Source organism: Amblyraja radiata, chromosome 9 (genome assembly GCF_010909765.2).
Source record: "Amblyraja radiata isolate CabotCenter1 chromosome 9, sAmbRad1.1.pri, whole genome shotgun sequence".
NCBI lineage: Eukaryota > Metazoa > Chordata > Chondrichthyes > Rajiformes > Rajidae > Amblyraja > Amblyraja radiata.
Window position 1 is genome coordinate 25175203 of NC_045964.1, and position 16496 is coordinate 25191698.

The 16496-nt window shown below is 45.1% G+C and overlaps 1 protein-coding gene across 1 annotated transcript in view; it reads right to left on the minus strand.

Moving 5' to 3' along the window:
* arg2 (arginase 2) overlaps nt 1-693 on the minus strand; it is a 17771-nt gene extending 17078 nt beyond the window's left edge. The window contains exons 1-2 of the mRNA XM_033026918.1: nt 542-693; nt 248-320 (exon numbers count right to left, since the gene is read on the minus strand). Coding sequence (XP_032882809.1) covers nt 248-320; nt 542-658 — 190 coding nt within the window. The 5' untranslated portion in view covers nt 659-693. The remainder of the gene's footprint in view (nt 1-247; nt 321-541) is intronic.
* Nucleotides 694-16496: the final 15803 nt, after the last annotated feature.

Below are 16496 nucleotides of genomic sequence, written 5' to 3' on the forward strand. Positions count from 1 at the left end.
ATAGAAGCCAGGGGGAGTAAAGCACCGGGATTAGGTATTTACAGCTGCTGCTCAATTTAAAAGAAAAAACACGGACAAAACGCCAACGAGCAGGGAACCCGTGAAAAAAAGGATGTAAATAAATTAATGATGTTCAAAAGGTGAAGAAGCTGGGTTTTATTTTGCATTGAGGAAGGGAGAAAGTGGGGGCGCCCGGGCTCACTCACTCACTCACTCTCCACGCCGCTGCCTGCAGCCGTGTACTTACCCAGAGACGATAAGCGATCGGCCAACCCGGCGTCCCTGATTGCTTGGGGCCCACCTTCGACTCCTCGCCGCTTCTGCAATGAAACAATAACTCGATTAAACAAAAACAAAACACATGCAGGAAGCATCGCAAAACGAACCACACACACAGAAACCGGTTTTGATTCAAAATGCATTAGATATGTGGACGCTGTTGACGTTCCAAGGTGGGCAGTTTCAGCTACACGCTCTCTTTCTACAAACCACCCTCCCTCCCTTTTCCGTCGGATTTTAAGTCAATGCAACTATTAAGTACCTGGCCATAGGAGAATGGAGCACCGATCAGACCCAGGGAGTGGACCGAACGTTTCTGTTTGGGAAAAGCCCCGGCTTGTTTTCCCAAAAGGTGCAAAAACCTCGGTCGCAGAGACATGGTTCCAATCAAATAATGCGGAGACAGCGCCTCCTTTTATAACTTAGCGTTTCATCATCCCGCTGCAATTGGCCGCTGCGCAGCCGGCGTCAGTGGAGGGGCGGGGACCCTTTCAAAGGAAAATGTGTAAGTGGATACACTGCCACAATGCAACAGAATATTTTAAAATATCTTCTAGCTTACAGCATACTTGCTGCATGGATAAACTTTCAGAGCTCTGACAAACTCAACCATGATGAGCAGATAAATGGTGTCCTCTCTTTCTACACTTTTACTTACTTTCTCATGTCTTTTACTTACTGCTCATGTCTTACGCGGGAACACCTTGCCCATGTAGCTAATGTTTTATGTGTTGCAATGTGTGCATGTGTACCTTAAAAAACCAAGTCGGACTACTTGATACACTTTGTTACACTGTTGTAGCAGGTGCTATCTGTTATTCTGTTTTGAGGATGGCTGCCTTCATTAAAGCTTGTTCGGTTGTTAGCCTTTGATTATAGCAAAAGGCGCCACTGTTCAAGAGGGCATCGTGCTGTTGACGTTCCAAGACGTAGAGAGATTGGCAGAGCTAATTAGATCAGCGTGCAAGTCACCACTCTTCCTGCAGATTCTACTTTATATCAGCTTGTGTTGGTGGGAGGCATTTTTTACAGGTTCCTCTTGCATTTTTTGCAGCTTGCATGTCTTCATCTTCTACTCAGAGGCGACAGGTGCATGCCAGTTCTTATCCCACTCCTCCCTACTTATCTCCTCGCTACAAGATTGAGTTTGGTTTAATGTCACGTGTACCGAGGTACGGTGAAAAGCCTTTGTTGCTCGCTGATCAGTTTGGGGGAAAGACATGATTACAGTCGAGCCATCCACAGAGAAAGATATAATTGTACAGATAAAGGGAGATTTTTAAAGTGGAACAATTGTAATGTGTGATAGCAGACCCACTCTGTGACTAGCACACAAAGAGTCGCATGGCTTGGGCTCCATCTTGGATCTTTGTTCAGTTCCAATCCATGAAGGATCCTGACCAGAAATGTCAACAGTCCATTTCCCACAACTGATGCTGATCAGGCAGCTGATTCTCTTCAACAGTTTGCTTTTTATTCCTCGTTCTTAGGGAGACTGGACTTGATACCTTTGAAACTTTGATATCTCTATTCCTGACTGTGGTAAGAGCTAGCATCTGGTTTGGTCCTGGCTGCAGATGAGGTGCAGGTCCGTGTCCATGCTGCAGCACGGCTGCCGATAGTTTTTATCGCTTGTGACCTTTGACAAATCCCATGATTCCTTGCGTTTTTCGGAATACCAAACTCGCTTATTGTGTAAGGAGGAACGGCAGATGCTGGTTTAAACCGAAGACTATTACAAAAAGCTAGAGTAACTCAGCGGGTCAGGCAGCATCTCTGGAGAAAAGAAATAGGTGCGTTTCGGGTCGAGACCCTTCTTCAGACTTAGAGTCAGGGGAAAGTGGAATGAGAGATAAAGACAGTACTTAGGAAAAATGAGTGGAAGAGATGCAAATAGCAAAGATAATTGAGGAAATGTGGGGCACACAATAGGCTATTGTTGGTTGTGGGATAGGTGATAATGAGTATACATACTGGTCAGCAAGGACCTCAACAGGATGACAGGGTAACTAGTATGACGACTAGGGTGGGGTTACTTGAGGTTAGAGAAATCAATATTTATACTGCTGGGTTGTAAGCTGCCCAAGCGAAATATGAGATGCTGTTTCTCCAATTTACATTTGGCCTCACTCTGACAATGGAGGAGGCCCAGGACAGAAAGGTCAGTATGGGAAGGGGAGTTAAAGTGTTTGGCAACTGAGAAATTATGTAGGCCAAGGCGGATTGTGCTAAGGTGTTCAGTGAAACGATCGCTGAGTCTGTGCTTGGTCTCGCCTGGAACATACCCGGAGTCCACATCTTGAACAACGGATACAGTGGATGAAGCTGGAGGAGGTGCAAGAGAACCTCTGCCTCACCTGAAAGGACTGTCGGGGTCCCTGGACAGAGTCGAAGGAGGACGTATAGGGACGGGTGTTGCATCTCCTGCGGTTGCAGGGGAAAGTACCTGGGGAGGGGGTGGTTTGGGTGGGAAAGGATGAGTTAACCAGCGAGTTGCGGAGGGAACGTTCTCTGCGGAAAGGGGTGGAGTTGGGAAGATGTGACTAATGGTGGGATTCCATTGGAGGTGGTGAAAATGTCAGAGGATCATGTGCTGTATGCGACGGCTGATGGGGTGAAAGGTGAGGACTGGGGGTACTCTGTCCCTGTTGCGACTAGGGAGTACGGGAGCAAGAGAAGACCTGCGGGGTAAAGGGGAGACACGTGCAAGGGCATCATCTATGATAGAAGAGGGGAATCTCCATTCCATAAATAATGACATCTCAGATATCTTGGTATGGAACACCTCATCTTGAGAGCAAATGTGGCGTAGACAATGGAATTGGGAGTAGGGGATAGTCTTTGCAGGAGGCATGGTGGAAAGAAGTGTGATCCAGATAGCTGTGGAAGTCAGTAGGTTTATAATAGATATCTGTCGATAGTCTTATCTCCTGTGATGGAGACGGTGAGATCAAGAAACCAAATGGTCAAAGTGAATTTGAGAGCAGGATAGAAATTGGTAGTGAAGTTAACAAAGTCCATGAGTTCTGCATGGGTCAAGGAAGTAGCCCCGATGCAGTTGTCAATGTAGTGGAGATAGAGTTTGGGGATAGGGCCAGAGATTGGAAAGCAAATAATTGTAACAGAGATTGGAAAGCAAATAATTGTAATCTAACAAGATAAAGCAGAACAGATTGATATCTATGGATGTCAAATAAATTACCTTTCTGGTTATGCCACTAATATAATATAATGTTCCCATGTTGACCTTTCTGTCCTGTGTCGCTCCAATGTCAGTGGGGTCACACGCAAATTGGAGGAACAGTACCTCATATTTTGCTTGGGTAGCTTATGACTTAGTGGTATGAATGGTGAATTTAGTTTGGTTTCGTTTAGATATACAGTGAGGAAACAGGCCCATCGGCCCACCGAGTCCGCGCAGACGTGTGCTAGCCAAGTACACTAGCACTATCCTACACTAGGGACAATTTACAATTTTAACAAAGCCAAACGACCTACAATCCTGTACGTCTTTGGAGTGTGGGAAGAAACCGGAGCACCCAGAGAGAAAACCCACGCGGTCATGGGTAGAACGTACAAACTCTGCAACCCTGGCGCTGTAAAGCAGCAACTCTACCGCTGCACCACCGTGCCATCCTTCTCTAATTCTCTAATTTTAAACAAGTTGTTTAAAATTAGAGAATTAGAGTAAGACGGCACGGGGGCGCAGTGGTAGAGTTGCTATTAACATTACCCTCCTCCCTCATCTCCCTCCATCCTTGTCCCCCTCCCACCATCTTAGTCATTTAACCAGTTCCACAGTTCACAACAGTATATCCCTCTTGAGATCACACCTTCTCTACCCAATAATTGGCCCACCAGGGACCACCCATCCTGAAGTCATCTGTTGCCGGCCATGATGTATCCAGGAATTTTCCTGCCTAAAGTTCTACCAACGCCCACCCCCCCCCCCCCCCCCCACTCCATCTCTGAAGAAGCGTCCCGACCTGAAACGTCACTTATCCTTCTTCTCCACAGATGCTGCCTGACACGCTGAGTTACTCCAGCACAATGTGTGTATCTTTGATACAAACCAGCATTTGCAGTTTATTCCTATTAAAATAAAGACATCAAGTCTAGTCTACCTAAGAACAAGGGACAAAAAGCAAACCGTTGAAGGGATTCATCGGAGGGAAATAGATAGTTGATATTTCAATCAGGACCCTTTATCTGTACTGTTTGAGTAGAGGGGAGAAAGTAAAGGTGAGGAGGAAGGGATGGGTTTAGAGCTGGCATTAGATAGATAGGTAGATTCAAATGGGGGAGGGAGATAGCAACAAGCGATGGGTGAAGAGGGGATAAGTAGAAAAAACTAAAGGCTGCAGATTATGGACTCTGATGAGAATGATTGAAACCTTATAAAGGAGGGAAGTTGAGGGGATGGGATCAGTGGGGGAAGTGGATGGGAAAACAATGGGAGAGGGGTTTTCTCCCTGGTCTCGGTTAGCGTACAGGTTTGTAGGCTAATTAGTATGGTATAATTGTAAATTGTCCCTAGTGTGTGTAGGTAGGTGTTAGTGTGCAGGGATCACTGGTCAGGGTGGGCCAAAGGGCCTGTTCCCCCACACTGTATCTCTAAACTAAAGTAAAAAATAAACAACTTCCAATGCTCTGTCCCTCACAGCTACTCCCATTGGACTTGGGGCTCATTGTTTATTTCTAGATCATAGATCCAACTAGTTCTCTCTACCGACACACTTCCTTGTGAAATTTGTTCTCACCCTTAACGTCTCTATTTCAACTCCTCCTCCTCCTTTCTACTAATGAGTAGCCATGGGAACTTGCATGAGCCAACCTACACTAGTCCCACCTGCCTGCGTTTGGCTCACATACCTCTAAACCTGTTCTATTCATGTATCTGTCTAAATTATTCTTAAATGTTGTGATAGCACCTATTTCAACCAAAGTCATCTGTTGCTGGCCAGGCAGCAGAAAGACAATGCATGGTTACAATCGACCCATTTAAAGTGTATATGTAACAAAACGTGTAATAACAATACTGAAACAATTAGGTCTCTCCCCTTTTTGCGTGTCTGGCTTTCTCATGAAGTGATACAACGTGGAAACAGGCCCTTTGGCCAAACTTGCCTCCACTGGCCAATATGTCCCAGCTACACTTGTCCCACCTGCCAGCATTTGGTCCATATCCATCCAAACCTGACCTATCCATGTGCCTGTCTAATTGTTTCTTAAATGTTGGGATAGTCCCTGCCTCGACTACCTCCTCTGGCAGCTTCTTCCATATATCCACCACCCTTTGTGTGAAAAAATTATCCCTCAGATTTTTATTAAATCTTTTCCCCTTCACCTTAAACCTATGTCCTCTGGTCCTCGATTCACCTACTCTGGGCAAGTGACTCTATCTTGTCTCTATCCGATCTATTCCTCTCATGATTTTATACACCTCATCCTCCTGCGCTCCAAGGAAGAGAGTCCCAGCCGACAGCCTCTCCCTATAGGAGGTACACAAAATTGCTGGAGGAACTCAGCGGGTGCAGCAGCATCTATGGAGCGAAGGAAATAGGCGACGTTTCGGGCCGAAACCCTTCTTCAGACTGATGGGGGGTGGGGAAAGAAAGAAGGAAAAAGGGAGGAGGAGGAGCCCGAGGGCGGGCGGATGGGAGGGTGGGAGGAGACAGCTAGAGGGTGAAGGAAGGGGAGGGGACAGCACAGGCTAGCCAAATTGGGGGAATTCAATGTTGATGCCATAAGGGCGCAAGGACCCCAGACGGAATATGAGGTGCTGTTCCTCCAATTTCCGCTGTTGCTCACTCTGGCAATGGAGGAGACCCAGGACAGAGAGGTCGGATTGGGAATGGGAGGGGGAGTTGAAGTGCTGAGCCACCGGGAGGTCATGTAGGTTAAGGCGGACTGAGCGGAGGTGTTCGGCGAAACGGTCGCCCAACCTACGCTTGGTCTCACCGATGTAAATTAGCTGACATCTAGAGCAGCGGATGCAGTAGATGAGGTTGGAGGAGATACAGGTGAACCTTTGTCGCACCTGGAACGACTGCTTGGGACCTTGAATGGAGTCGAGGGGGGAGGTGAAGGGACAGGTGTTGCATTTCTTGCGGTTGCAACGGAAAGTGCCCGGGGAGGGGGTGGTGCGGGAGGGAAGGGAAGAATTGACGAGGGAGTTGCGGAGGGAGCGGTCTTTGCGGAAGGCAGACATGGGGGGAGATGGGAAGATGTGGCGAGTGGTGGGGTCACGTTGGAGGTGGCGGAAATGGCGGAGGATTATGTGTTGTATAGTTCAGACCCTCTAGCCCTGGCAGCATCCTTGTAATTCTTCTCTGCACCCTTTCCAGAAATGGGGCGCAGTCTGTTTACCCTTGCAATGGGACCGGGACCTGTTAATCCAAACACACAGTGCCCAGGGACAGAGGAGGCTACAGAACGACCAACCCTGGCCAATGGACATTAAACAAGCCGGGATAAGCCATGCAATAGGTCTGGCCACACAAAGCTGCGTCCAATAGACGAGGATGCGGCTGGTACTATTCCAGCACTCGTGAGTCAACAACAGGAATAAAAGTTTCCGCGCGGTGCCTGGCACTGCGATTGCTTTGGGGATTTTCCTACAGGATTGTGTGAGAAACTTGACCTGCACTGAAGTTGTGTACTGTTCATCTGCCTTCCCCAGTCAGCTACGCAGGAATTCTAACCTTGCCGCTGTCGACGTGTAACCCAGTGCTCGCTCGTTGGTGAAGGCTGAGGCTACAAGATTTCCAGCCGCCAACACAGTGTGCGAGATGTTTACTCGCACAGTTCACCTCCCCCCCCCCACCCCCACTCCCATCCCGAAGGGTATTTCTGGCGACTCCTCTGGAAACGAGGAAAACATAGTTCAGGGGAAGGTGACCTCTATATCTGTCTGAAGGGGAGAAAACAACGGAGTTATATCTTGTTCTCAGACTATCTTCAAGCGTTTTACAATCACGAGGGTACGTTAGAAGTCCAAACACTTGTTCATTGTAGTCACAGAATGACACAGCTCGGAAACAAACCCCCAATACCCAGCTAGCCCCACTTGCATGCATTTGCCCAATATCCCTCTGAGAAACTAGTCCTATTTATATACCGATTCAAATATATTTTAAACATTATTATTGTATCTACCCTCACTACCTCTGGCAGCTCCCTCGTATAATTACCACCCTCTGTGTTAAAAACATACCCCAAATGTCCTCTTTAAATCTTTCCCCTCTCACCTTAAAACCTATACCCTCTAGTTAATTATAACAAACTTAATTGTTGTAAGTGTGGAATATTAATTCTTCAATCAAACAATTGACAGGATATTTAAAAAATGTCCAAATGTTAAATTTGGACAGTTACATTTGCTTTTAATAAGTAGAATTAAATTTTACTTATTTACTTTTACTTTCTGCCTTTTTTCTCTCTAATCAAGTCATTATTTCACTTTATTTTCTTGGCTTTACCTAATTTAACATTGAGTGTACTCTCTTTTAATTTCCTAATCTTTCAAACTGACCAGCTAAGATGGTACCCTCCTTTTTGTCCTACTACTCAAATCCCATATAGATCCAGCCCAGCAGTGGTGTTAACAAAGCCACCTGCACCATCAGGCATTGCCTGCTTCACCCCAGTAGTACCTCTGGATCCTGCATTGGAACCGCCAGTCACATCAATACCCACAGAACTGAGAAGTGAACAAGCCACCTTAGATCCTAATGGAGTGCGCAAGATAATAGATAGCAGCGAGATGAGCCAACATAGTAAATCCTGCCCCTATACATATTTTGAAATGTTTTTGATTCATTTCAGAGTTCAGAATATCAGAAACAACTTGCTTATTAATGAAGCCAGGCACCAAATTCTGGAGTAAGCAGGTGGATCAGGCAGCATCTCTGGAGAAAACGAATAGGTAGCATTTTGAGTCTGAACCATTCTTCTGACTGAAAGTAGAAGGGAGGGGGAGGGGGTAATAAACTGGAGACGAGAAACAGCCAGAACTAAAATGAATCATATTAATGAATCAAATAGCAAGTAAACTGCAGATGCTGAATGCCTGTAAAGCGGAATATTCAGAAAGCCAGGCAACTTTTACAGTGAGACCAACTACAGCCTGCAGCCCAGGTCTATGAATATGTGGAGACTACAAGGAGGAAAATAGGGGATACCACACTTGGTTTGGACTGGGGCAATTGACACAGAGACTTAATGCACCCAGAATTGGAATTTAAAGTAGAAGGGAGGAGGCTGGTGTGGCGTGGGGGAAAGAGGCCAAAGGATAGATTTGCACAGCGCCAAAGAGAGTTATCAAGTCAGGAGATAGCTTGAATGCATACCGCTTCTAAATCAATAAATCATGTCAAATAAATACCACAATTCAGTCTACTATCTGAATTTTTTACTGAGCTAAGAATTTCAAGGGAATTTAAGCTCATTATCACAGCGAATCATACACTCAGTGCCAGAGTAAGTACCTAGGATTTGGCCCACAGCACACATTGGAATTCTAAATCCACATTCTGAATGAGGGTCCTTAAGGTTTCAGTCAATAATATTGATTCCACATGAGCTGATACTTATTATAACATGATAAAACTGCAAAACAGTGAGTAGCAGACAAGGATTTCCCAAATGGAAATAATTTGATTGGGATCACATCGCAATCTTAACTGGAAACTATTTTATTGCCTGACTACTCATTGGATCCTTGGACCAAAACCTTCCACAATCTTAATCACAAAACCACCATCTTGCAAATATTTTGATTGAAAGATACAGGGCTTTTGGGCCACCGAATCCACTCCGGCCATCGATCCCCCACTCTCACCAATTCTCTGTTATCCCACTTTCTCATCCACTCTCTAAACACTAGAGGCAATATTACTGAGGAAAATTAACCTACAGTCCTGCACGTCGTAGTGATGTGGGAGGAATCCGGAGGAAACCCATGTAGTCACAGGGAGAATGGTCGAGCTCTATACAGACAGCACCTGAGGCCGGGCACTGGCACTGTGAGGCAACAGCTCGACCCACTGCGCCACTGTTCCACCCTAAAGCCCTATTTGCTAAACTGCTCACAGGAAGGATCACAGAATAATGGAATATTATGGCTCAGACGGAGGCACCTCAATCCACTGTGGCTATGATATCCATGGAGCCATTAGACAAGGTGTCCATTCCAGTTTTTGCTTAATATTAATGCAGATTATGCAGATTAAAGTGATCATCCAGTATTTCTTTAATGCACTAATCTGCTATCTCCACCTTTTCTATCACTGAGTTCCAAAGCCCACTTTAACTCCCCACCAACTACCAGCCGATCAGTCACTAATTCTGAAGTCTGAAGAAGGGTCCTGACCTGAAACGTCACCTATCCATAATTTTCAGGGATGCTGCCTCATTAACTTAGTTACTCCAGCACATTGTGTCTTCAGTTTAATTCTAAATCAGAGTTAGACACAAAATGCTGGAGTAACTCAGTGGGACAGGCAGCATCTCAGGAGAGAAGGAATGGGTGACATTTCGGATCGAGACCCTTCTTCAGACCAGAGCCAGTGGTAAGGGAAGCAAAATATATAGACGGTGATATAGAGAGATATAGAACAAATGAATGAAAGATAACCCAAAAGGTAACGTGATAAATGAAACAGGCCATTGTTAGCCGTTTGCAAGGTGAGAACAAGAAGCTGGTGCCACTTGGGTGGGGGTGGGATGGAGAGAGAGGGAATGTTGGGGTTACTTGAAGTTAGAGAAATCAATATTCATACCACTGGGTTGTAAGCTGCCCAAGCGAAATATGAGGTGCTGTTCCTCCAATTTGTGTTTAGCCTCACTCTGACAATGGAGGAGGCCCAGGACAGAAAGGTCAGTGTGGGAATGGGAAGGGGAATTAAAGTGTTTGGCAAGAGACCAGGTAGTTCCAGACGAACTGAGTGTAGGTGTTCAGTGAAACGATCGCCCAATCTGCGCTTGGTCTCGCCGATATATCAGAACCCACATCTTGGACAGATATAGTAGATGAGGTAGGAGGAGGTGCAAATGAACCTCTGCCTAACCTTAGAGGGCTGTCAGTGTCCCTGGACAGAGTCGAGGGAGGAGGTATAGGACAGGTGTTGCATCTCCTGCAGTTGAAGGGGAAGGTACCTGGGGAGGGGGTCGTTTGGGTGGGAAGGGATGAGTTAACCAGGGAGTTGCGGAGGGACAGTCTCTGCGGAAGGCGGAAAGGGGTGGAGATGGGAAGATGTGGCTAGTGGTAACCCTGTACACCAGCACTATCCTACACACTAGGGACAATTTACAGAAGCCAATTACCGGTAACCTACAAACCTGTACGTCTTTGGAATGTGGGAGGAAACTCGATCATCCAGAGAAAACCCACGTGGTCACAGGGAGAACGTACAAACTCCGTACAGACAGCACCCGTAGTCAGGATCAAACGCAGGTCTCTGACGCTCTAGGGCAACAACTCTACCACTGTGCCACTGTGCCGTCAGCTGTGCGAGGAAATTTAAAGATAAATCAATAACTGGTTTCACAATAAAGATCGTTACTGCATTCATTCTATTAAAAATAAATATTGCCCAATGGAACAAATGTCCCAACTGTTTCTCAGAAAACCATGGACTAAACATTTCTTGCTGTTGTGAAATTTGTACAATCTTACCAAAGGTAATTAACGTACAAACCTGTGCATCTTTGCAGTTTGGGAGGAAACCGGAGCACCCGGAGAAAACCCACGTGGTCACAGGGAGAACGTACAATCTCTGTCCAGACAGCACCCATAGTCAGGATCTAACCCAGGTCCCTGGCGCTGTAAGGCAGCAATTCTACTGCAGCGCCACTGTGCTGCCCCCAAAGTCAGAGGCCCAAATTATAAATAGTTTGACAGGAATGTGATCTGCTTGTGACATTGGCCAGGGTCTAAATCAGGGAGAAAGGAATGGTTTGGAGGAGGTATATCTGTGACAATAGCTTTGACTATCCCAATCAATATAAATTATACCTCAACCAAAACTGGATGTCTGAGAAGAAATGTGACAGAAAATAAATTTGATTAAAACACCATAGTTTTGAGTGTTGTGTTGGACAAGATGAAGGCTTTCACACAAAGGGTGTGTGGAACAAGCTGTCAGAGGAAACAGTTGAGGCAGAGACTAACCCAATGTTTAAGAAATAATTAGACAGGTACATGGATAGGAAAGGTTTGGAGGGATATGGGCCAAACATGGAAAGGTAGCACCAGTGTAGCTGGGACATGTTGGCTGGTGTGGGCAAGTTGAGCCGAAGGGCATGTCTCCATGCTGTATCATTCTATGACTATGACCCAATAACTGTGCAAAGAGCCACTGGCTGATAATTTCATTCTCTGTTTGAGGTGCGCACACTTTCTATCCTATAACTGCTGTGGAATAGCCCACAATACTCTTGTTCATCATGTTGTTTCATGCATATTAAATGCTTTGGAATAAATGAGAAGAAACCAACGCATTTTACTTTTGAGCTTTCTGACGGTGATAGTTATTTTCACGTATTAAATTACAGAGTATCGTAAAATTCAAGCAGTGATTCTCAATCTTTAAACAGCTCACATCTTAGTGTCTCAGACGATGGAGCTTATGGGGGATTTACTGCAGGATGCAGACTATGAAGAAGGGTCCCAATCTGAATAGTCACCTATCCATGTTCTCTATAGATGCAGCCTGAAGCACTGAGTTTTTCCTGCACTTTCTGTCTTATTTTCTCTTTTAACTTTAGATCGCCAGTATCTGAGTTGCTTTATTTTAACGTGAAATAACCATATCCATTGTTGATCAATTTTGAGTTGATCCTTAGGACTCTGATGTTTTAGAATCCCCATTATTATGACGTTTTTGAGTCCACATTATTATTGCTTCTGGCTACAATTATTCATAAGGTTGGGACACATCTGTTTGCCTGTGTTCTAGTATTCAAAATGAAGTGATTCTGGGGAGGGCAAGGGGCATTATTAGGCCATATCATTATGGTTTGATCGTTGCAATGGTAATTAGTTGTCTGAAGCTGAAGTGGCTCTCTATATTAATTGTTTGGTTATGATTGAGAATATTTCTTTTGAAGTAAATATTTTGAAGATTTCTTTTGGATGTAAACACCATAAGCAAAACCAAATGACAGTACAAATAACAACTATTTCAAGCAGCGGCTTTAAGTGTGGTACTTTACATGAGAGGATGATGTTACTACATTCAGTTATATGAGCTGTAATCTAGGAATTTGCTTCTCTCTTTCTGACCTCTTTTGTAGGCCAAGTACACGGGATAGATTTACATTGGATGACACTGCTCTTTTATTATCTCTGCCTAGCCATGTTGGGATTGATTCCATTTTACTCAGCTGTACCATAGGACATAAGATCAATTGTGCAGCTTTATTTTCTTTTGGGCTGCAAGACAGAAATGATCGTGATAAAGATAGATGCTGCAGATCTGAAATAAAAACTAACAAACAGCCATGAAACCTGAGTTAAGTTATGGAACTAGAATCTATTGACATGCAGTTTAAATTCAAATCCCATCACGGCACCAAATTTAAATGGGCAGCTTATTTCAATGATTATATATATTTATATCTTGAATATCAACGTGCAAGGTAAAATGTCAAAATTTTCAGACAACGATAGTAAACAGTGAGGATAATGCTAGTGAGATGGATTGCATGTAAAAATAGAAAGATTACAATGAACATTTATAAACCATAGGCTGTTCGCTTTGGAGAGTAGGTTGATAGATTTGAAAGAAGCTCGATGGATCATGATGGTTGGAATAACCTAGAAAGATGTGGTTCCCATTAGATGGTGGTTTGAGGATGATTGGTGCAGATTTAAAGCGGGGCTGATGTGAAGAGAAGACACAAAGTGCCAGATTAACTCAGTGGTTCAGACAGCATCTCTGGAGAACATAGGTGACGTTTCAGGTTGGGACCCTTCTTCAGAGAGATGTGAAGAGGTTGTATTTTCTGCATAATCCCTAATTTAGGCGGCAGAGTGGCACAGCGGCAAAGCTGCTGCCTCACAGCGCCAGAGACCCGGGTTTGATCCTGACTATGGGTGCTGTCTATGCGGACTTTGTACATTCTCCCTGTAATGCGTAGGTTTCCTCCGGATGCTTCGGCTTCCTCCCACATTCCAAAGGCGTACAGGTTGTAATTGGCTTCTGCAAAATTGCCCTTAGTGTGTAAGATGTCAAAGTGAGATAACATAGAATAGCGGGTAGACACAAAATGTTGGAGAAACTCAGCGGGTGAGGCAGCATCTATGGAGAGAAGGAATGGGTAATGTTTCGAGTCGAGACCCTTCTTCAGACTGAAGTCGGTGGGGGCGAGAAGGGAAAAAGATAGAAAGTGGGTGGAAACAGTAGGACTTGTAGGAGAACGGGGGAGGGGAAGGAGGGAGAAAGCAAGGGCTATCTGAAATTAGAGAAGTCAATATTCATACCGCTGGGGTGTAAACTACCCAAGCGAAATATGAGGTGCTGCTCCTCCAATTTGCACTGGGCCTCACTCTGGTAATGGAGGAGGCCCAGGGCAGAAAGGTTAGATTGGCAATGGGAGGGGGAGTTGAAGTGCTGAGCAACCGGGAGATCAGGCTGGTTACGACGGACTGAGCGTAGGTGTTCAGCGAAACGATCGCCGAGCCTGCGCTTGGTCTCGCCGATGTAGAGAAGTCGGCAGTTGGAACAGCGAATGCAGTAGTTGAGGTTGGAGGAGGTGCAAGTGAACATCTAACATGGAATAGCATATGGGAGTTCGATGGACTAGGTGGGCCGGAGGGCCTGCTTCCATGCCTCCATGAATCTTGGGGAAGTTGATAGGAATGTGAGGAGAATAAAATGGGATAAGGGTAGGATTATTATATAGGATAAGCGTGGGCTTTCTCCAAGATCTTCACTTTCCTCCCACACTCCAAAGACATACAGGATTGTAGGTTAATTGGCTTGATATAAATGCAAACTGACCCCAGTGTGGATAGGGTAGTGTTAATGTGTGGGGATCATTGGTTGGTGTGGACTCGGTGGGCCAAAGGGCCTGTTTCCACACTGTATCTCTAAACCAAACAAAACTATGTTAATAACAAGGAACTGCAGATGCTAGTTTACACAAGAGGACATAAAATACTGGAGTAACTCAGCATCTCTGGAGAACATGGATAGGTGACATTTTGGGTCGAGACACCTCCTCAGACCCGTCACCTATCCATGCTCTCCAGAAATGCTGCCAGATCCGCTGAATTACTCCAACACTTTGTGTCCTCTCGGATTATTGTAAAAGTAGGGTTTTGATGGTTTACATGACGGTGCCAAAGGGCCTGTTTCGTCCAAACACTTTAAAAGGTGGTGGAAATAATTTCAAACTGGGAGATCCACAGCAAGGTAGAAGTCAGCTGTTTTCTATCACTATTTGGTGTCTTGTTCCAGATTTATCAATTTAATCACCCTCTTTTCTGTTTCTGACAGGCTGATGACAACAATTGCATTGAGCTCTGACAGTGTTTAGCTGTTTAGAAAGCAGGAAGCCATGGTCATCTCTGCACAGTTATCAAACGATACACAGAATGGATAAACAGGGGAATTGCCTCTTGAATCTAGCACCAGATTAGAGTTGCCATCAATCTATTTTGCAGCAGATTAAGGAGTTTTGGCCTAAGGAGCAAAATAATCGTTAGTTAGTTTTGTACATTATTTTGCATTAGTTTCTTATAATTACTTATGTTTATATTTATAAAATATAATTTCAGAAATTTCTTCAATTGTAAAATTGTGTAAATATCTCAGAATATCAAGATTATTTAAAAAATGTTTCTAAATGAGATATTAAAATGATCCTCATGCCTTTAATAGCTGGAATAAGTAGACTTTACGGGCAATTTACTTAATCTTTTATGGGTAAACCCAGACAAAACACAAATTAGCGCCTTCCACCTCAAGAACCGTGATGCGAACTGCAAATTTACTGTTCACTGTTATGGGAAGAATCTAGCCTACTCAGCCAAACCCATATACCTTGGAGTTAAGGGCCTGTCCCACTTGTCGATTTTTTCGGTGACTGTCAGCATTGACTGATGTATTAGGTCACCGAAAAATTTGCGGCGTGTCGCGGCGCGATGACGTTTGACGCGCGGTGTTTTTTCAAGTGTCACAACATTTTTTTTTGTCGCCGCTGGATTTTGAAATGTTCAACATTTTTAGTGACACTGATATGATGCCGGCAGTCGCCGAATAAAATCGCCCAGTGAGACAGGCCCTTTACTTTGGACCGCACCCCAAGCTACAAAGACCATGATATCAAGACAAAAGCAAAGATAGGAGCCAGAAACAACATCCTGAGAAAGCTGGCCAGCTCTAAATGGGGATCAGTTCCAGGAACCAACCGGAGTACTGCTCATGCACTACGCTATTCAGCAGCCGAATATGCCTGCCCAGTCTGGGAACGTTCTTCACACGCCAAGAAGTTGGATCTGGTGCTAAACGCAGCATGCAGAACCATCTCTGGTTGCCTCAAACCCACACGAGTTGACGACCTGTACCTGCTGTGTGGTATTGCACCCCCTCCAATCAGAAGAGCAGTATCCTCAAAAGTGGAACACACCAAGCAGGAGGATGACCCTCGTCACCCACTCTTCCAACACGTCCAGGCTCCAAAGAGGTTAAAATCCAGAAATAGCTTCCAACATGCAGTTCAACCCCTGAATGATAACCCCCGCACCTGTAGGATAGATGCTTGAGTGACACACCTACAATCAAAACCCCACACATTGACACTATACCCTGAGGAGTCTCTTCCATTGGGAGCGAAAGAGACATGGCCAGTCTGGCTCTGCCTCAATAGCCTCAGAACACGGGCCGGACGGTGCAAGGTCCTCATGCAGGTGGGGGTACAACAATGATGGACCAACCGAATGTGACTGTGGGGAGGCAACCCAAACTATGGAGCATTTACTTACCTGCCCCCTCCCAGATCCCTGCAAACCAGAACCCATATGCCAGAGCCTGCATTATGCAGTTGCTTGCAAAAGTGTAGCAACACACCAAGAAGAAGAAGGAGACTTTAGACTTTAGAGATACAGCGTGGACACAGGCCCATCAGACCATGCTGACCAGTGTTCGACCCATACACTGGCACTATCTTACATAGTAGGGACAATTTACAATTTTACCAAAGCCAATTAG